This window comes from Papio anubis, chromosome X, assembly GCF_008728515.1.
Source record: "Papio anubis isolate 15944 chromosome X, Panubis1.0, whole genome shotgun sequence".
In the NCBI taxonomy this organism is placed as follows: domain Eukaryota; kingdom Metazoa; phylum Chordata; class Mammalia; order Primates; family Cercopithecidae; genus Papio; species Papio anubis.
In genome coordinates, this window is record NC_044996.1 from 109048243 (window position 1) to 109071540 (window position 23298).

At 36.0% G+C, this 23298-nt stretch overlaps 1 protein-coding gene and 1 pseudogene across 3 annotated transcripts in view; both read right to left on the minus strand.

The window, feature by feature from the left end:
- The window catches only part of CFAP47 (cilia and flagella associated protein 47), a 446504-nt gene that overhangs the window by 165468 nt on the left and 257738 nt on the right, over positions 1–23298 (minus strand). For all 3 annotated transcript variants that reach the window (XM_031660417.1, XM_031660416.1, XM_031660418.1), the window contains exons 43-45: positions 15304–15418; positions 14303–14529; positions 11286–11439 (exon numbers count right to left, since the gene is read on the minus strand). In XM_031660417.1, the coding sequence (XP_031516277.1) occupies positions 11286–11439; positions 14303–14529; positions 15304–15418 (496 nt within the window). The remainder of the gene's footprint in view (positions 1–11285; positions 11440–14302; positions 14530–15303; positions 15419–23298) is intronic.
- On the minus strand, positions 4383–6650 carry LOC101000389 (annotated as a pseudogene).

The following is a 23298-nucleotide window of genomic DNA, read 5'->3' on the forward strand; positions in this document are numbered from 1 at the left end:
TGCACACCAAGAGAGGTTCGTCATTGCGGCCAGCCCTGAGCGGCTCACACTCCAGGCATTTATTTCGTATACAATTAACAACAGAAGCTCTGAGTCAACACACTTGTGGATAATTAACATGGTTAAGAGAGTAGTTCTCAGAATGATTAAAGCTCAGGTACCGTGGTCTAAAGTTAAATATCATTAGGGGGCAATATCTCTAGTTGACCTTCCCCGGAGAGGGCCATCTGGCTCAAAGGTTAGTTATTGGAGGTAGGGTAAACAGACTTAACTGGGGAAGCCTCTATTGTCCCTAGTATTTACCCTATGACCTAATGCTCTAAGGTAAGCATCGGCTGCCTTCAGCCTGTTCAATTGTTACAAGCTATGTAACCTTTCGGCCTTCCAAAAGGTTTGTGACTACTCCCTATAACTTTTCCTAATATTTCCCTGTAATATTTCTGCCAGCATTCTGATGGAATCCCACCAGACAACATTTCTGTGTGTGATACATTTTATATGCTTCCTCCAGTTGTTTTATGTGCTTCCTCCAATTCCTTTGCTGCCACCACCTCCATCAATCTCAGCCACTTGTCTTTTTTCCAGGTTCGTCTCCTTGGGGGTGACCTATATCTTGCATCAGAAGCAATAGAGCCAACCCCTTGACTGCTGCTTTACAACCAAGCAGACCTGCCCCCATGCTCAGTTTCAGGCTCCTTCTGCCTTGGCAGAGCATGGTATTTGACACCTTAGCTAGAGAATGCTGCCTTAAATGCTAGGGCCCTGGTGTAAAGTTTAGGAAACAGGAACAGGAGACAAGGAGGTAAACATGCAGATAAAATTCCTTTTCTTTTCTCTCTCACATTGATTGCTCAAGGGTACTTTGCAGAGACACCTGCTGAGCAATCTGATGCATATACAGTCATGCACTATCTGGTCAACCACTGGGTGCCTATATGATGGTGGTCTCATAAGATTATAATGGAGATGAAGAACTCCTATTGCCTAGTGATGCCGTAATGTCCTGCTGCAATGCATATTATATGGTGATGCTGGGGTAAACAAACCTACCGAGCTGCCAGTGGTATAAAAGCTTAGCACATACAATTATGTACAGTTCATAAAACTTTATGGAAATAAATTACCAGAATTTATTTGCCGTGGCAAATAATGACCAGACTGTGTTGCTGATTTATGTATTTATTATATTTTACTTTTCCTTGTTATTTTAGGGTGTACTTCTACTTATTTGAAAAAAAAAATTAACTGTAAAATAGTCTCAGGCAGTTACTTCAGGAGGTATTCCAGAATAAAATATTGTTATTATAGTTATTATAGGAGATGACAGCTCCATGCATGCGATTGTTCCTAAAGACCGTCCAGTGTGGGACAAGATGTGGAGGTAGAAGATAGTGATATTGATGATCCTGACTCTGTGTAGGCCTAGGGTAATGTGTGTGCTTGTGTCTTAGTTTTTAATAAAGAAGTGTAAGAAGTAAAATAAATAAATAAATTTTAAAATAAAAAAGTTTATAGAATAAGGATATAAAGAAAGAAAATATTTTTGTACAGCTATATATGTTTTAGCTAAGTTTTACTACAAGAGTCAACAAGTTTAAAAATATTAAGAAGTTTATAAAGCAAAAAAGTTACAGTAAGCCAAGATTAATTTATTATTATACAAAATTTTAAAAAATAAATTTAGTGTAGCCTAAGTATACAGTGTTTATAAAGTCCACAGGAATGGACAGTAATCTTCTAGGACTTCACATTCACTCACCACTCATTCACTGACTCACTGAGAGCAATTTCCAGTCCTATAAGTTCCATACATGGTAAGTGCCCTGTATAGGTATATCTTTTTAAAAATATTTTATACCCCATTTGTACTGTACCTTTTCTAGGTTTAGATGTGTTTAGCTACACAAATGCTTAGCCTTGTGTTACAATTGCTTACAGTATTTGGTACATTAACTTGTTGTGTAGGTTTGTTGCCTCAGAGCAATAGGTTGTACCATACAGCCTAGATGATTAGTAGGCTATACCATCTAAGTTTGTGTAAGTACACTGTGATGTTCACAAAAAGATGAAACCACCTAACAAAGCATTTCTCAGTATGTATCCCCTTTGTTAAGCCATGCATGATTGTATTCACAGAGGTAAGCTGTGGATACTGAGGCAACAGTTCATGTATCATGCATTGCTTTACCTCGCATCCTTCCCTTCCTTGTTTCTATTTTTATTTTTCCACTCTCAGTGCCCTGAATTTGCATCTCCCAAGTAAAGTATTCGTATTTAGTTATTGCTTAAGGTTTTATTTTCTAGGGGATTCAAACTAAGATAATTACTAGAGTAAGAATAAACAGCATTGTGACTTCACATTTTGTGCAGCATAACATAATGGAAACAGAATAGAGGAAGATTTAGCAGGCTTACTCAGTACACTTACTCTAATTACTTAGTAGACTTGAATGCTAACTCAGGAGACTTGATGTGATCTCCTATATGGTCTGTGAAGACACTTAAATTTCCTGGGCCTAACATTCTCCCTTTTACAAATGGAGATGTTGTACCATGGTGGCATTAGGCTGTGCAAGTGGTGGTTCCCCAGTTTATTCTAATACAAGGATTAACTACACAAGTGATCTGGGCAGGGAGAATTTTGATAATATAGGTTCCTAGACGACTTCCAACCTGAGAATAATTCAGTAGGCCTAGAGTTGGACCTGGAATATGTATTTTGTTGCAGGTACCCAGGTACCACTGATGTACATCCAGAGTTGGTGACCACTGGCAAACAATAACCAAAAGTGAGCTGGAGTGGCTATACTACAATTACAAATGGACTTTAAGTCAAAAAATGTTAAAAGAGCCGAAGAACATCATTATAGAATGATGAAAGATTCCATTATTTAAGAACATACAGCAATTAGAAACATATATGACCATAACATGTAATCCTCAAATATATAAAACACACACTGACAGAATTAAAGAGAGAAATAGGCTTTTTAATAATAATATATAATAATAATAGTTGGAGGTTTCAATACCTCACTTTCGATGCAGTGGCATGATCCTGGCTCATTGCACCCTCCGCCTCCCAGGTTCAAGCAATTCTCGTGTTTCAGCCTCCCGAGTAGCTGGGATCACAGGCTTGTGCCACCATGCCCATCTAATTTTTGTGTTTTTAGTAGAGATGGGGTTTTGCCATGTTGGCCAGGCTAGTCTGGAACTCCTGGTCTCAAGCAATCTGCCCACCTTGGCCTCCCAAAGTGCTCGGATTACAAGCATGATGAGCCACTGCTCCTGGCTGTGTATAGTTTTTAAATTGGTGTCCTTGCAGAGGGGATGATCCATGGAGCCTTGTAATCTGCCATCTTGCTCTGCTTATCCCTGATATACTTTCAACATACAAAAATATTGTGTTTCTGTATATTTGCAATGAATAATTTAGCATGAAATTAAGAAAGCAATTGTTTTAAAGATATTATCAAAAAGAATAAAATAGGAATATATTTTAAAAAGTGTAAAACTTATACTCTGAGAAATATAAAACCCATTGAAAAAATAAAGAATTTCTAAAGAAATAAAAAAAAATCATTCCAAATTTCTGATTCAAGACAATATTGTTAAGATAACAATCTTCCCCAAATTATCTACAGAATCAATGCAATACTTCTCAGAAGGCCAGTAGGCTTCTTCTTATAAATCAACAAGCAGATTCTAAAATCCATAAGCAGTTGGGAAGGGTCTGGAATAAGCAAAATAATCTTTTTAAAAAGAAAAATATTTCAGGACGCACACTTTATGATTTCAAAACTTACTACAAAGCGATAGTAATTAGACCAGTTTGGGACTGGCATGAGGACAGACATGAAGACCAATGGGATAAAGTAAAGAATACAGAAACAAACTGTGTATCTATCATCAATTGATTTTTTTATTTCAAAAATTGTATTTATTTAGAAGCATTCAGAATGTCAACAAAACAGCTGCAACTGTTTCTTTTTTGCAATTAGAATGATATTCAGTTAACAGAGCAATTCTTTCGTGTTAGATGCATCACAATTGAAAAAGAAAAAACTACCATCCCCATATATAACTAATTTGTGCTGTGCACTAACAAGAACCTGATTTAAATTTCCATGCCAATTTACAACCCCCATATTCTACTAGGCAAGGTTAGTAGCTATTGAAAATACCACCAGAACAGGACTTTCTAAAGACACATTCAGTAGTGTGTTAATTATACACACACAAAAAAAGACTGTACAGTTTACAAACAAATGTTATACAGCCTTACATTTCAATTTTTTTCTTTAAAAGGAGTGAGTTGTGTACAAGGGGATTAAATGCTTTATAGACAAGAAAAAAAAAAAAAAAACTACAGTAGAACCAACTTATTCATCATCATCATCATCTTCTTCTTCCTCCCCCTGATCCTCATCTTCTTCATCTTCCTCCTCTTCCTTCTTTTTCTTACTTTTTTCAGCCTTTACAACTCCCTTTTTTGCTGCATCAGGCTTTCCTTTAGCTTGATATGCAGCAATATCCTTTTTGTATTTTTTCTTCAGCTTCGCAGCCTTCTTTTCATAAGGCTGCTTGTCATCTGCAGCGGTGTTATTCCACATCCCTCCCAGTTTCTTTGCAATATCACTAGTGGACTGGACGGATATTCTCCTTTGATTTTTGGGCGATACTCAGAGCAGAACAGAAAAAAGGCTGAAGGAGGCATCTTAGGTGCATTGAGATCCTTGAAATTCTTTTTTGTTTCCCCCTTAATAGGGACATATTTTCATCTCTCTTTCATAACAGGCCTTGTCTGCCTTTGCCATGTCTTCAAATTTTCCTTTCTCTTTAACAGATATGGTCTTCCACCTCTCTGTGCAGTTCTTAGAAACTGACTGAAGCATCTAGTTGTTTCTTCTTGTGCTCCTCCTGATGAGTTTGCACAAAAAATGCATATGATGACATTTTGCCTCTTGGCTTCCTAGGGTCTCCTTTGCCCATCTTTACTTACTTTTCTTCAGTGAGGCACAGAATCGCCCAGTGCCTGCCTGGCTCTCACTTGCCCTGGCACTGTCTCTGTGGAGATCAATGTACTGCAATGGCTGTGAGAGGGTCAACTGATTTTCAACAAAGGTGCCAAGATCATTCAATGTGGAAAGAGTAGTGTTTTCAACAAATGCTGCTAAGACGACTTGGTAGCCACATGCAAAGGAATGAAGTTCTCACAGGATATACAGATATTAACATACAATGGATAAAAGACCTAAATGTGAGAGCTAAAGCCATAAAAGTCTTAGAAGAAACATAGGGATAAATCTTCATGACCTCACATTTGGCAATGGTTTCTTAGATATGATCAAAAGCAAGAGCAACAAGAACAACAAAAACAGTTAAACTGGACTTCATTGAAATAAAAAAACTCCTGTGCTTCAAAGGATGCTATCAAGAGAGTAAAAAGACAACTCACAGAATGGGAGAAAATACTTGCAAATCGTGTATCTATCTGATAAGATATTGTATCTGAAACATAGAAAGAACACTTGCAACTCAATGATGAAAAGACAACTCAATTTTTAAAGTGGGTAAAAAAATCTGAATAGACATTTATACAAATAAGGTATACAAATGGCAAATAAGCACATGGAAAAGTGCTCAACATCATTATTCATCAGGAAAATGGTCAATAAGACACCACTTCCACTCACTAGGATGGCTAGAATCAAGAAGTCAGACAATAACAAGTCTATGATGTGGAATAATTAGAATCCTCATACGCTGTTGGTGGGAATGTAAGATGGTGCAGCCACTTTGGAAAAAATTTTGGCAGTTTTTCAAATGGTTAAACATAGGATTACCCATATGATCCAACACTTCTACTCACAGACGTATATCCAAGATAAATAAAAACATATGTCTGCATAAAACCTTGTACACAAATATTGATAGCAGCATTATTCATGGTAGCTAAAAGGTAGAAACAACCCAAATGTCCATTAACTGATGAATGGATAAACAAAGTAGGGCATAGTCACAAAATGGAATATTATTTGATCATTACAAGAAATGGCATACTGCTAAGTGAAGAAGCCAGTCAGAAAATATAACATACGATTCATTTTACAGGAGATCTCCAAAATAGGCACTTCTATAGAGATAGACATTAGATTAGTGACTGCTTAAGGATGATGGGATGGTGGATGATGGAGGGGCATGATATCTAAAGAGTACTGGGTTTCTTTCTGAGACCATAAAAGTGTTCTAAAATTGATTGTGTTAATGACTACAGATATTTATAAATATACTGAAAACTATTGAATTGTACATTTTAAATCTGTCAATTGTATGGTATGTGAATGATATCTCAACAAAGCTTAAAATCAAAATACATAGAGGAATAGAGATCAGGAGTGTGAGCACAGGTGAAGATCCTTTTATTTTTTACTTGATGTAAATTCAAATGACAAGTATTATCCTTTATGGTTATTTTTGCAACTCTTCTAGGAAGATAGACTATAATAAAATTTATTACACTTATAATTAAATTTAAAGACCAAAAACAGAGTTGTCATTTCATTGCTCTTGCTAATTTGGGTTTTCTAAAAAATTTATTTTTCGATCTTATAAGATTTAAATGTAGTATATGAATTACTGATTTTCTTCCAGAATCTAATCACATTTTTTTTTTTTTTTTTGAGACGGAGTCTCGCTCTGTCGCCCAGGCTGGAGTGCAGTGGTGCGATCTCAGCTCACCGCAAGCTCTGCCTCCCGGGTTCATGCCATTCTCCTGCCTCAGCCTCCCGAGTAGCTGGGACTACAGGTGCCCGCCACCACGTCTGGCTAATTTTTTTGTATTTTTAGTAGAGATGGGGTTTAACCGTGTTAGCCAGGATAGTCTTGATCTCCTGACCTCATGATCTGCCTGCCTCACCCTCCTAAACTGCTGGGATTACAGGCGTGAGCCACTGCGCCTGGCCCTATCACATTCTTATATAGACCATATTTGGACAGGATGCTTGACAATTGTGGCAATCCTATCTGAAAGATACATATAAATTATATTTCTAAGTGAGTTAAAGAAATTCAATTTTAAATTTGTTTTGCAAATTTGAAGAGTTTTTGCCAAAAACAAATGTGACAAATATAATAGCACAAGCTGAGCCCTTGGTATTTTGAGAAAAATTAACTCAATCTTACTTTTAATATTAGGTAAGTTTTGGCAATGCTAACAATAAAGTATAATAGATTTGTTCCAATTAAAGTCAGCTTACATCATTAAAACTAACATTTAATTTGATATTCTGTTAAATAAAATTAATTTTTTATCCTGTTTGAAATGTACTTGTGGTTACTCCATATAACAGAATGTAGAGCTTATTTTTGAAGTATATTTTATAAGTTTTTTGTTTTTGCTTTTTTATTTGTTTTTATTTTTTGCGGGGGACAGAGTTTCACTCTTGTTGCCCAGGCTGAAGTGCAATGGTGTGATCACTGCAACCTCTGCCTCCCAGGTTCTAGCAATTCTCCTGCCTCAGCCTCCCAAGTTGCTGGGATTACAGGCACCCACCACCACGCCAGGCTGATTTTTGTATTTTTAGTAGAGATGGGGTTTCACCATGTTGGCCACACTGGTCTCAAACTCCTGACCTCAGGTGATCCACCCATCTCGGCCTCCCAAAGTGCTGGGATTACAGGCATGAGCCACCGCACCTCACCTATTTTATAAGTTTTAAGGATTAATTTAATTTCATTTTTTCACAAATTTTCAATTTTATTTTGAGGCTGAAGAGTAAGTAATTTAGCTATTAATGTATTTAATCTTTGTAAAATGAGAACTGCAGTTGACCTTTGAACAACATATATTTGAACTGTATGGGTGCACTTACATGCAGATTTTTTTCAACCAAATGCAGATAGAAAATGCAGTGTCCATGGGCCATGAACCCGTGTACACCCAGGGCTGAGTTTTCTCATCAGTGAGTTCTCCCAGATCCATTGTGGAACTTGAGTATGAGTGGATTTGAGTATACATGGGTGGTTTTGGAACAAATCCATTGTGCATACTGAGGTATGACTGTACATATAGTATTAGTTATTGATAATAAATATTTTCTACATATTTATAATTATATTACATATTAAAAAGTTGTCATGGATGATTTACTGGTATTTCAGTCACCAGTTTAACTGCTAATTATTAGTGAATATTTTAAAATTAGGGAAATTAGAATAAGGTGGGAGAAGGGAGAGAAGGATAACAGTGCTCCTACAATATGCTCTTCTAACATGTCTGTCACATTAGAAGATCAATATTTAGATCAATATTTTGAATTAATCTAATTTCTTCTTGTTCTCCCAAGAGAGAAGGAGCAGAAGAAATTGTAGCAATACAAAATACTAGAAACTGAAGTCATAACACTTAGGAATGAGGGTTTTGAGCTCCATATTAAGTGATCAGCAAAACCAGCCCAGAGCATTTTGTTTGAGTGCTTTGCAAATATTGCTCATATAGGACCCTGTATATTGGGGAAGTGATTTGGATAATCGCTAGTGGAAACATAGCAGGTCTCCTGCTTAGCTATGCTGTTTAAGGCCAATAAAGCTCTGCCTGTCCGTAAATTTCAACATCCCGGGAACCACATGTGGAAGGGATTGTAAGTCAATATCTACACCCAGGTTCAATTCTGAGTTTTCTGACGCATGAGGTTGTCACAGTTTGTGGGAGGGGCCTTCTAAAAGAGCAATTAATGTAAAATTAGAAATATAAAAGTAGGAACAGGGACTAGGAAAGGAGGTCAAAAAAGTAAAGAGTCAAAGTTTCTGCTCCTTTGGTATCACAGTAAATCTGTCCCTAAAATCACTAAATGTTTCAGTAAAGACTGATTGACAACATTAATATGAGAAGAAAGAAAGCCTCTTTTTTAATATCTTAAAACTAGCTTCTTTTGATGAGTTTAGAACTTCAGTGATCATAAATATGGCCCTACTTCTACCCATCTTCTGCAGCTAGGGGAACACTGGGCTATCCCTGGTTCTCCAGATAAATTATTGTCATTTGTTTCTTTCTCCATGACACCAAAAAAAAAAAAAAGTTTTATTTCCATATTGCCATATTTATTGTCAGGAATTTGCTTGTTCATTCTCCTAAAATCAGTTTATACCATAAAAATATGTTTTCTAAACACGTAACTCTAATCTTCTAAGGCACAAATTCTAATAGAATTCCATTTATTAAAGTTACAATGCTTGCATCCCATTCCTTTTTATTATTCAAGTCCACCTCTGAACAGCAGAATGCACAGAGTTTAGGGCATGCCTTTTGTTTGATTTGTTACTATACTGAGTTATAATATCCTACTTTTGAAAGTTTCCTAATATCTTTCTTCTAAAACTTACTTCATTTAAGTGCCTGTTTAAGACAGTGAAAACAGAAACATAGGATGAAAAGATCCCTTTATAATCTCAGTTGCACAGAAAATTGAGTTAGACATAAACCATGATAGGCCAAATACATTTAAAAGTTTTATCATGATCATTCAAAATTGTTTGCCATTTTATTTTTTCATATTTTGACAGTAATCATCTTACCAAAATGGATAATTAATAATTGATATGAAAGAAAAAACCAGCCTTAGAAAAATATCTGATTGAACAGATTTTTAAATGTAAATAACTTCACACTTACTTACAATTAAAAACTATTTAAATATGAGACAGTCTTCATGAGTGTTTAATAAGGCTATACTTCAAGTTTTAAGTCAATTCTATTCTGCGTATCCTTGGTTATACATTTTCTCAAAGTGAAATGCTTTAAAATTTGAATTATCGTATATAGTCAACTGAATTAATTCTTAATTTTATTTACAAACACATTCTATATGTGTCTATATATAACACTTATTTTATTATAAGAGCTACTTATCTGTGAGTCCACCAAAGGAAAGAATAAGGCAATTTTTATCTTTTTGCCTAGGGAAATTGATGCTCAACATTGTCGATGAATGAATGGCTGAAAAAATACATTCACAATTCTCTCTGTGTTTTAAAGTAGACACGGCTTTATCCAGTTATCTCAAAAGGGATTAAAAAGTTACTAAAACAAGTTATTCATTTAAAGTCCTAATAGCACATTGAAAAGCTGAAGTTAATAAAGATTTTAAAAAGACAATGACTTATGACGAAAGGTCTCTGACTGATTGCTGGTAAGCAAGTATCCCCCTGCAGTTGTTTGGCTGGCTCAGGTTATTTTTATTTTTACTTTTTGAATGTGAATGTTTAGACAGGGCATCTACTCTCTAGTTCACCATAGGATCTATCATCCCTGTTACCTTGACCAGACCTAACTCTTAATTCCTTGTTACTTGCATGGCCACTTAGCATTTGAGTCTGGGATCTCAGTTTTCCTAGGGAGGGAAAGCAAACAGACCATCTTGTAATTTATACATTGTAATCACCCTTTCAGGCTTACAAATATTTTGTAGCCAACACAAATCCATACTAGAATAACAAATGAAGATTTAACAAGACCAAATTGAGCAAAAGCGTAAGTGAAAATCCATGATACTGGAATTATGGAGCATTCTAGGAATAGCCTTAGTGAATCAATTACATTCCTACCATTATCCAGTTGTTTGAAAAGAACTGAAATGAAAAAGAAAGGTAATGTTGAATAGTTAAAAATATGTAGTCACTTGTTTAAGTCTTATCACTCGTATTTAGTAACGTTAGTGTATCAATATTCATATTAAATTTGGATTACACCTTATTGATCATGGCAACAGAATAAGGGGGCACCAGGAGATCAAAAATAAGTACAGTACTCAATAAAAATCCTGCTCCAGATCAAAGATAAGTTACTCATATATAACACATTCTTCTCCTCTGATACCCTCTAACCATCAACATCTTTCCTTTCTTTTAGAGCCAGCCTAAGCCTCAACTTCAGCACAACTTCTGTAACCAAGTTCACTCTCAAAGCAAGAACTCACCTTCCTCAAAGTGCACTTATTATCTATCAGATTACTACCCTTTAACAAATTTGTAAGCCTGCAAGTTTTGGTACCAGTAATTTAGCACCCAAATTCAGTACATAATTTCAATTACTGTGATGTAATATGTTGATTATATATAATGCAAAGCATCATTCAATAACTGGTATTTACTTCACAGAAACTCTTCAATTATATTATGAACACTTTGTCAGTAAAAGTGTAATCTCTTTTTGCCTCAACTGTGAAGTGAATACATCGCCATTCCTGGAACACTGTTAGATTTTCAGGCCGCACATCACTGATTACCTTTTGTTTTTGAAAGTTTAATTACTTGAGGTTCTGGAACCCGAGGAATGTAGATTTTCTCGGGGATGTAAAAATATTCTGGAAGGCTCACTTCTGTTATGTATGAAACGGTCTTAGGCTTCCTCAACTTTGAAATATGAAAGAGCATAAGAGTCTGTGAACAAACAGTAAAATTAGAATGCAATTTTCTTAACTTTCACCTCCAAAACACAAAAGACAGCACTATGTATTTAGACTATACTTTTGAGGAAAAAATCCAAGGATTGAATTTGGTCATTTCATTATTTTTATTTAATTGGTGGAAAACAGTATAAACACATTTCAGAAAAACAGTGGAGTCCTCTTTTATTGAGAGATGACCAATGTCCCTCGCGCTAATGCTTTCAGTGTTGAGAAATTCATTGCCTTGGGAGGAAACCATTCCACCGCTGACCAGCATTTGAGAACGTGCTTTTCTCGAGTTGAAACCTGTACTCCTTCATATCTACCCATCAGATACATCAGATACATTCTTATTAGTAGCACAGACTGAGGCCTCCTATTTCACTAACGACAATTTTGTGAATTTATAAAAACAACTGGGTCCCACCCCTCCACAGATGTTCAAAAACTCTCTTACCTAGGTTTGTTATTTTTAGTTCCTCAATGATTACTCATATAATGGGGGTTACAACAACTCACCTCCATGCATATCGTCCTCTAGACAAAATTTAGTTCAACAGTATTCTTCGTAAAGTGGGACACTTAATATAAGCCCAGATCTCTAAGTGTAAGTGAAGCAAGTTAAAAGTGACTTTTGTTTCTTTAGGTATATTTTCAATTCAGTTAAACAATGACAAGGCTCATATCATGCATAAGATGTCAAAGGATAGACAAAAACATGTGAGAAAAGCTCTTAAGATTCTAGGATTTCACAATCTGACAGGAGAAACAGATAAACATAAAAGTAAATCTAATAAAAACATAATGTATTAAATGTAACAATGAACACATATGCTGCGTTCCAAGCAAAAAGCTAAAGGAAGAAGGAGAAAGAAACTATATACATATGCATACACAATGAAAAGGCTAGTCATGGACAAAATAACACCTGTCTCAACCATTTGTAATTTAAATAAAATGTTTTGACAAGAGGTAATAACGAAGAAAATCAATTGAAAAAGAAAATGGAAGGGCATTATGACAGGCTTAAATTTTGAAATAGCCACTAATCAAAAAATGTTAATGTAATAGTGTACTGAAAGTTGAACATAAACCTTCTGAAATTTATTGTTCTATATCAGAAAGAAGTGGTTTGGTTTGAGCTAAAGAAAACCATCAACTTCTTAGAAGCACAGTACAGTCAAGAAAGTATGAAAGCCTCAGGATTTAACATTTTTTGAGTCAATCAGAAATTCAAAATCCAGGCCATTTAAAAAATATCATCACCAATTGTTAGAAGTCTGGGATTAGGCTGTATTGATTCTAGCATTCTGACAAATAAAAAAAAGAAATAATTTATACAGTGCCAAGTATTTTGATATATATAAATGAAGATAAATCTTAAACAACAAGAATGAAAAATGTATGTAAAAATGTAAGTTGCCAAAACGGAATCTTACTAATAGCTTTTTTGTTTTTTCTTTTCTTTTTTTTTTTTTTCAAGACGGGGTTTCACTCTTGTTGCCCGGGCTGGAGTGCAATGGCGTGATCTCAGTTCACTGCAACCTCCGCCTCCCAGGTTCGAGCAATTCTCCTGTCTCGGCCTCCCAAGTAGCTGAGATTACAGGCACATGCCACCACGCTTGGCTAAGTTTTTTGTATTTTTATTGGAGACCAGGTTTCATATTGGTCAGGCCGGTCTTGAACTCCTGACCTCAGGTGATCCACCTGCCTTGGCCTCCCAAAGTGCTGGGACTACAGGCATGAGTCATCGTGTCTGGCCAGTAAGAGCATTTTAACAGAGACCTGAAGTAACTGAGAGAGGCAGCCCACTAATGTGTAGGGAAAAGTAACAGAGGAAGTTCAAAGGCCATGGGGAAGACACCCGGCATGTTTGAAGCAAAGCAATTAGGCATGTGCTAGGGAGTGGCCTTAGAGAATGGACTCCAGCAGAAAAGGTGAGATGAGGGAAGGAAGCGCAACCGATGGACTCCTACATGATGGGTCATGTAGATCATCCAAAGGATATGGGCTTTTAACAAACATTAGTTGGAAAGCCAGTAGAAGAATATGCACACAGGAGCAAATGAGCAGGCTTGCGTTTACAACAATAGCTTTGGCTGCTCTGTGAGAATAGATTGTACCTAATTCCAATCATAAAAATAGATTGTACCTTATTTTAAGCTGTAATGATAGAGTCTATAGCAATAGGTAACAGTAATAGTAGTGTACTATTACTATAGAGTAGTAATAACTACCTCAATATCATGCACAAAGAGTGCACTTATTATATACACGAGGTAAGCATTTTACATATAATTATCTCAGTTTTTACAAATTGCCAATATCTCCATATGAAAATATATAAAAATTTAGGCTTGAGGAGGTTTAAATAACCAGCCTACAGTCACACAGCTGGACAGTGTTAGAGTCTGAATTCTCAGCCTGGCTATCTGACACCAGAGATGATTCTACCTGGGTACAGAGCAAAATATCCTGGGCAACTTTTAGAACATATTCCTACCCACCCCCTCCTAGTGATTCACATTTAATTGTTCTTGAGTGGGTCCTGGGTATGGGCATTATTTTAAGTTCTCCAGGGTACTCTAATGTGCAAATAGAAATGAAAACTACTGTGAATTAATGACCACACTGTAATGCCTTAAATTACATAGTATATTGCTTTGTTTCAGATTCATTATTTAATGAGATATAAAGGACAAAATGGCAACTGAGCTGTCCTTCAGTACTCATTACTTTTCCTTCTAAAAATGTTATTTAATCAAAATAACATTTTAAATAGTAACATCTCTGTAGCTCTGTGTATTTTTAAAGAGACAGTAATTGAAGGGAATCATCTATTTCTCCATTCCCACCTCGATCTTGGTCAGTCCCAGGAGGGCGATGGCCACACGGATACTACTGCTCTCCAGAGTGCCTGTGATCAACCTTCGCTCATACTCAATACTCGACATCTGTTGCTGTGCTGCAAAAGCCAAAGCCTTTTCCTTGGCTTCATTAGTCATCGGCAATTTAAGGTCCATATACAGGATTTCATGGAGTTTGCAATTAAAATATAGAACTGGGTATTTCTTATTAGGCCCTGGAGGAAGAAAAAAATATTAATGAATACAATGAACATTTATGCCTGCGACATTGCTATTCAGAATGGACTTGGGAGGTCTGAAATATAAAATTGCAGTTATGGTCATTATGAAACAGAGTAAAAATAAATGCATACCACATGTCCATTAGTTCTAATTCAGTAATTAAAGAGCAAGTTTTCAGGAATTAAAGATTATTGATATTCTCTAAGAGATGTAGTCAAATGATTGGTCCATATAAACGTCATCAACATGCTCAAAAATTCAGTGACCATTGTGCTCCTATCAGTGATAGGTAGGGGGAGAGTAGATATAAATGTTAAAAGAAAAGACACCTGTCAAAAGCTCCCAAGAACTGCCATTTTCTTTCACTGACAACATTTTAACGACTAATTCCTTAAGGAACAATAATCAAGAACTGGAAGCCAGGGTAAAATTCCAGGTTATATAACATTATGTAGATTTTTTGAGAGTGTAGTAACTCCCAGATTATTTGAGAAATGGAAAGTGTTGCCAAGTAAATATTTTGTGTGCCAAATTCCAATATTTAGCTTAAGATTGGAAAAGGAAGACTTAAAAAAATCACCATTGAAATTTTTTTAATGGTAAAATGGTGCTTTATTTCATGGATGCTGACATAATAAAGTTAAAAGAAGCCCTTTCAAAAGCTAAACACACAGAAGAGAAGCTTGCTATGAGGATGCTTAGGTAACTATATGAGGAACAGTCCATTTTCAACATTATAAATGAAATAAAACACATGTGTACTGTACCTTCTTCTCGAGTACCGCTGTAACAAACTGGACTTGAAGAAGAATTCATTGGAAGGCAACTGGAAGGCAAGGGGGTCATACCTTTTCCTTCTGCAACATATACTAATTGTCCAATCTAAAACACAAGACATTATAATACTAAATTTCAAAATCTCGCATAAAAATATAACTTTTTCTGCTACAAGGGAAATCTGCATACTATAAGAACTGCCATGAATTGTGCTTTTATAAGCAACACAGCCTATAAATGGGCAAACAAAGGTAAGGCACACATATAGTTCATCCAGAGTATGGGAGAAACTTTGCCTGCAACCAGAACACAGGAATTGCTTAAGAAGGTCCCAGAATTGCACTGATAGCAGTTGATCTTCCCAAATATCCTCGGGCAACTGCTGTCTTAAAATGAACAAAAGAGGAAGCAAGAAATTTGTTTCCTTTAGTCTGTAACTTATTATTGGAGAGGAGTGACATCAGCTTTGCCAGGCATCTGAGTCCCCAAAACTCTACGTTTTAAAGTGCAGGCTTTCAAAATGAACATGGAAAAGGCTAAATTTTTTTTTTTAGAAAAAATAATTAGACCAGAAGTAGAAAAGGCTTAAGAAAGAAAAGAATCTTTTATTTGATGAATAAAAGCCCTCTTTGATTATCTGTCCCAGAGAGGCATTAAAATGTGACAGCAGTTGAGTTTCACATCCCCTTAAGCTAAATAATTACTTCTTGAGGCCAGTTGATATGTGGTCTCTACACTAACTGAAGCCAAGTAGTCATACAATGCCATATGCTAGAAACCATAACTCACACTCTATAGTTCAAACAATGTATAGCCAACCATTAGCCAATATTATTTCTATAAATCAGGGAGAATTCCTGTCAAACAACTTTGTATCAGCCACCCTTGTCCCTTTTTGCCTTTAAAAATCTGTTTATAACAAAGGATAAAGGGAGCACTACCCAAGGCAACCTGGAAGAAAGTCATTTGCAGCTGTCCTGAACCTTAGCCCAAATAACCTCTCTATATTAATGTTGCCTCAATTTCTTTCTTTAGACCAACAGGCTAAAGAGATAAGGCAAAAAGAAAAGTAGGAATAATGCAAGGGCAGCAACATGATCTAGTGAAAGATCAGTAGAAGTGGACATGCCTGGTTTTAATTGGCACTGCCATTTCTTAGCTACTGGGCTTCAAGCAAGTTTACTAAACCTCTGAAATCCAGTTTCCTCCTCTGTAATATGGCATGATCAACACCTTAATTTTAGGAACCTAGAGTTTTAATAAAAAGGAATAGGAGAGAGGGAGTCTCAAAAGACATACGTAATCATAATGGTTGAACCTTATTTAGATCCTGATTCAAAGACAAGTGACAGAAAAAACACACAAATAAGTATAAGGCAATTGGAGAAATCTGAAAACAGCTTGGATGTTTGGATGATATTAAGAAAAATTTTACCATATTTTTAATAGTAAGGATATCTTTGGCAGTGTCAGAAAAACCTTTTTTTCTGTAGAAACACTTACTGAATTGATTATGAATAAAATTCTGTGATCCACTGGGATTTGCTTCAGTATAATCATGAAACATCTAGATAAATGATGTAAACTAAAAATAAAATTCTGAGACCCCAACTCACTAAATGGATCCCTGCCACCACCTAAAGGCATTCCAAAGTTAACCTGAAAAACTAGTTCAAGCCTTGGTAAGAAGTGGGGGAGTCCAGACATGCCTCATTATACCTTCCTCTCCTTGGAATTCAGGCACAGCTGACCAGCATTAACATTACAACAGAGACCTTAAGACTGACAAAAGAGACTCTTTCTAGCAGGAAGGTATCAACATGAAAGAGCAGGCACTGAAATAAATCAAAGTATTTTATCTCAAAATAGATTTTCTTGACATTTTGAAATGGCCCTGCAAAGCTGTCACTTATGGGGATAACCTACATTCTGTAGAGAATCCCCTTCCATTTCTGGAGTCTTCTTCCTGATCCAGGAGAGAAATAACTAAAGAGTTTGGCATCTTTTTAAGTCTCATAAGAATAATTTGCTATCTATTCCTTCTGAAGCCTGCTATCTGAAGACTTCATCTGTATAAGAAGAATCTTGGTCTCCACAACCCAGTGTCTTAACCAACATTCTCCCTTACATGTATTCAAGATCTTTAGATATACCTTTCAACCAATTGCCAATCAGAAAATCATTGAATCCTATGACCTAGAAGTCTCCACTTTGTGTTGTCCTGCTTTCTGGACAGAACCAATGTATATCTTACATGTATTGACTGATGTCTTATGCCTCCCTAAAATGTATAAGACCAAGCTGTATCCTGACTACCTAGGGCACATGTTCTCAGGATCTCCTGGGGCTGTGTCATAGCCATGGTCACTCATATTAGGCTCAGAATAAATCTCCCCAAATATTTTAGAGTTTGACTCTTTTTGTCAACAATGATATAAAGGTAAATTGACCATGCAAAAAATACATATTCTAAAATATTACAAATCTAGATAACAAATGAAACAGTAGAAATTAAAAATTAATCTATAAAAAATATAAGAATGAAAAATTTCTCACTGTGAGGTCTATTTTTTAATAGCTTTGTTATCCCCCCATTAGAATTTGTTTATAATTCATTTGTGGTCTATTGCTGTATGATAATATTCCATAAAATTTTATTAATTAAGATCCACAGTTATCTATAGTTCATGCTGGAAAAAGGAATATGAAAATCTTTGAATGTTTTATATTATTTATCATTTAAGTCTATACACTCCTGGCAATAAATAGTACATAATACACAATTTTCATATAGTACATTTTCTTAAGTAGCCACACACTTTACAAGCAAAAATCCAAGCTAGCCATTTGAAATGTGATTTGTGTGTGTGTATGTGTTTCCGTACACATGTAACTGAATGATCAACAATTAATGATATAAAATACTCAGTAATTCAAGTAGAGGAAAAATGCATCAGTTAAAGACTGAAGATCTTTAGATAAAACAATGAAATTAGATAACTAATTACCTAAAAATTTGTTGTTTTATCAAAAAAAAAATGCATAAGCAATTAGACTCATTGAGTATAGAGTTATTATAAATACCTGTTTGTTTTCATGTGTACCAACTAAAACCTGAACTAGGACTTGTCTACCATGTGAAAATGAAAACCAACCCATGGGAGTCAATTTAAAAGGAGCAAATTGCTATTTGCCAGAATATTTTCCTCAAATGTAAATTATAACATCTTCTCAGCCATTGATTCATCAATTAAAATATTATTAACTAGGACTCCACTGAATTTCCATTAAATTCTGCATCTTACACACACAGTATATTACCATTTCTCAAAAATTTATTTTGTCTAACATGTTCAATATCAATATATTCTTTTTATTAAAAAATCACTTAATCGAAAATAATGCTTATCTTGCCTGTGTCAGAACATTATTCAGAAGAGCCATAATCTCTACTATAGTTTGATTATTTGCTTCCACTTTTTCTTGGAATAAAATTAGACCATGAAAGGCACAGAAATGCAATAAAGAGCTGTTTTAAAGTAGAAATTCCTCTCATATTCCAAATCTAGAAGCTTTGACAAGGGAAATGAAATTAGCTGACACTTAGCAGACGCTTGTCATCATGAGGTGTTCTAATAATCACCTATACAAGTTTTTCCTGCTTTTAATTTCATAAATTCCATTTGGCATGCTTAATTAGAAATATATTGTATTTTCGAGAAAGATGCCAAAGCTCATTGTCAATTATAAGAAACTTTTACAGAAGATATTTTGTTCCTCTTGTGTATCTAGTTAAATGCAGTCCTCAAATAGCACAGTTACATGCAAACTTGCAAGAAGACCAGCTGTTAATTATCCAGAAAAAAGGGATACAAACACTGAATTGGCACAAAAGTTTTAATTCCAGCTCTGCCACTAATTAGCTGGGTAACCCTTGACAAGTCATGGATGCCCTCTAGATACAAATAACCTTAATCTTCCAAAAAAAAAAAGTGCATTTACCTAGACACAAAGTCTCCATGATTTTTCATAGGTATTAAATCATATTTATTCTCTTATTTTGGGTTTCGATCTTTCCTGTTTTGTGATTTATTTGTTTGAGATGGCTGAGCAATATTATATTATTTTGATGACTAAACAGGCACATGGAACTTAAGCTAAAATTCTAAATGTTAAATTCCATATGCTAAAGAGAGATCATTAATCATTTATAGGTCACTATTTGACTATCAAAATTATAACATAAACCTGATTAGTAAGAATAATCACTGTTATTTAAAATTATATTTTTATAGAATAATTTATAATAAGGCAGTGAGCTAGGAGCTAGGAAACTCATTGAGGGTGAGAAGACTCATGAAAAGATTTGTATACCTGCACTTAAAAGTTCAATTTTCTTTACAAAATTTTGACACAATATTAATTGCATGCCTTACAGATTATTCCACAGACATTTTGAGAAGAAAAAATATATTTAAATTACATAAAGTATTAATGGATTGTTTAATAATAATTAGTGGTATGTTTTAGGACATTATTTCCTCAAAAACCTGGAAGCTGTCCTTAGACTTTAGAAGGCATTGTAGCCATGAAATCTGCAGTCTCTCTTTCCTTTTATCACCACATTTTTCAGAACCATTTCACTCAAATGTGTCACCAATTTGCTCTGCAAGTGAATGAAAACTTCCTTCCCTTCAAATGTGAACATCACTCAAACTGTCATTAAGTTTGATCTTTATAGCAATATAAACTGTGGTCCTTGGAATCCCTTGTTAGAATTACAGAGGGAATAGCCGAGGGCAGTATTGAAAGGGGGTTTGTGAAGCAGTGTAACACAGTACAAAAGTCTCCTAGCCAGTCTCCCTACCTCCAGTTCCTTTCTCCAACTGTAATCTACTATCTGTTTTGGTGCCAAAGATGCTTTCTAAAACAAAGATGAAATCAGACCCTGCCTATGCTTCCACTGGATTCCTGCTTCAATAATAATTATAATGATTACAAATAATTCAACTTAAAATTAACTGCCCTACTCAATATCAGTCTGATTTACCCATCCACCCTATTTTCTATCACTACCAAGAAACCATTCTCACAATCATTAATCCTTGTGTCCATGAGATTTCATACTTAGCTGTTTTGCTGTGTTCGTAGAATCTTCTTGGGAGCACACCTCTCTCCTGCCCAGTCTCTTTGTTTTATTGGCAACTCATCCTTGATCAAACTCCTGTATTAATCAATTATCCCTGTCTTCACTATCATATAGAAATGAATTCTCCTTTCTATTCTAGAAATTGTCACAATCTGTCTACTGCTTTATAGAAATTAGTGGACATGTTTCAGGATACTATGTGTACTAGCAAAGAGTATGCCTTGCCTGAGGGCATTTTGTCAAGGACAAGGATGTCCCATCACAAAGCAGCATCCACTGAGTAAGAGATGTATTTTTCTAATTCATTGGACTGTGTCATATGTCCAGTAAGCTTCTCTCATTCACCAGGAGGAGGCACCTATACTTCAAATTCATGCAAAGTTTCTGTGTGAGGTAGGCCAGCACTATGCAAGTTTGCCTTCTCCCCTGGTGATATAGTCTGGCTGTGTGTCCCCACCCAAATATCATCTTGAATTGCATTTCCCAAAGTTGGAGGTGGGGTCTGGTAGGAGGTGATTAGATCATGGGGTTGGTTTCTAATGGCTTAGAACCATTCATCTAGTGCTGTCTCATGATAGAGTTCTCACAAGATCTGGTTGTTTCAAAGTGTGTAGCACCGCCCCCTTCACTCTTTTTCTTTTTCTCTCTCCTGCTGGCCATGTGAAGACATGCTTGTTTCTCCTTCTCCTTCTGTCATGATTGTAAGTTTCCTGTGGCCTCCCCAGAAGCAGAAGAATATGCAGCCCACAGAACCGTGAGCCAATTAATTCTCCATTCTTTATACATGACCCAGTCTCAGGTAGTTCTTTATAGTAGTGTGAGAATGAACTAATACAGAAAATTGGTACCAGAATTGGGGTATTGCCATAAAGATACCTGAAAATGTGGAAGGGACTTTGGAACTGGGTAAGAGGCAGAGGTTGGAGCCATTTGGAGGGTTCAGAAGGAGACAGGAAGATGAGGGAAAGTTTGGAACTTCACAGAGACTTGTTGAATGGTTGGGACGAAGTGCTGACCAGTGCAAGAATGGACTAATACAACTGGAATGTAAGTCCCTTGAGTGCAAAGATCATGGACTTTGCATATGTTCACTCTCTCTCTCTGCATAGAAAATTGGCTGTATACTGTTGGTGAATTAAACTATGTTGCAAAGAGTGAGCAGAATAATAAAATGAAATTATTGAAATCCAGCTCGAAGGATACAAACTTTTAAAAATGTGATGTAAATCACGGCCCGGGCCTTGATGAAAGCAAGCCTGAAATCCAAAACTTGGGAGAGCCCGGCGGGTGGGATCCGCGAGGTCAGGAGATCCAGAGACCATCCCTGGCTAACATGGTGAAACCCGTCTCTACTAAAATACAAAAAACTAGCCGGGCGTGGTGGGCGCCTGTAGTCCCAGCTGCTTGGAGGCTGGGAGGCGGGAGATGGCGTGAGCCGGAGGTGGAGCTTGCAGTGAGCCGAGATGCTTTTCAGCCTGGGCGACAGAAAGAGACTCCGTCTCAAAAAAATGTGATGTAGTCATTTTCACATGTTACAACTTCCTTGTAGAATGAGTGTCCATAGAAATAGTATTGATTTTGGAAAATAGAAATTACTGTTTCCTCAACTGTGCCATGCCATGTGAGGTGATATTTCCTAGAGCTAAAATGTTGGTACCTCAGGCATGTGGACTCTTTACAGTCTATCTGATAGTACCGTTGATAAGCAAAATAAATAACTGACAATTAGGTACAAAATTCTAATTTTCAGATTTTCTCTTCATGTTTATCTTGAAAAGATCTGCACTGCTTATTGTAGGATGAGGGTTTTCTGGTTAATAAGAGGAAGGAGGGTGGCTGAAGAGCAAAAAGGCCTTGCAGTATGAAGGGAGCTAAGAATCTTTGTAACTTTGTGAGTATATGCCACATTGACAGAGACTTCAAGGTCGACATAACCTGCCCCCATACTGGCAGCAGGCTTTATGAGGTTAATAAATGCTTCAAAGTAATTATAGGCCAAATGGGATTTCATCTTGCCTATGTTTCCCCAGGAACTCAGGGGCGTCACCTGTAGGGAGGACTGTAGTTATCCTCATTCCCTTGAAAAAGAAAAACAGTTGTGACAAATTGAACAAAAAAATCAAAGGACAAATGAAATAGGACTTGCCATTATAAATCATGAAAAATAAAAAAAAAGCGTCCTCAAACAATACTCAGTTCCTCAAGTTATAAATATATCTTTAATAAAACTCAAGTTAGTCTGTTTAAATATAAAATCACATAAAGATTTTAGCATTATATAATTTCATGTTTTTACCGTCATTCAATAAACAAGCAAAATCAGTACTGTTAAATTCTGTATTAATGTTACAAACATTCATCATAGTTGAAAAAAATTGCACATCCTTGGAAAATATTTAAATATATGCATATTAGAGACTGCCAACTTAATCTCTGCATCACCAGACACAGGAAGACACAAAAGACTAAGAGAGAATGAAATGACTGATAGTGGAAAGAATCAGACGAGTGGCCCCATTGATTTACGCAAATATATGGCAGATGGCCAAAGTGACATTTAATATACTTAACAACTGGTGCTTAATAGCCTTAGGCTAAATTATTATAGACCATAAATCGACAAGAAAGTCTTGCAGGGTCTTCTTCCTGGGAGTGGGTATGCTTTCCCTGTTAACCTCCAAGTTGACTTGGCAAGGCTGAAACTCACTTTGGTATATGGCACCCTGGTGTGGGGCTGACTGATTCACATAAGTTATTCTGGGATGCTGACTTCCCTTCTGGCTTCTTCAATTCAGCAACGCCTGGACTTTGGTCTCAATTTGTTCTAACCAAGGTT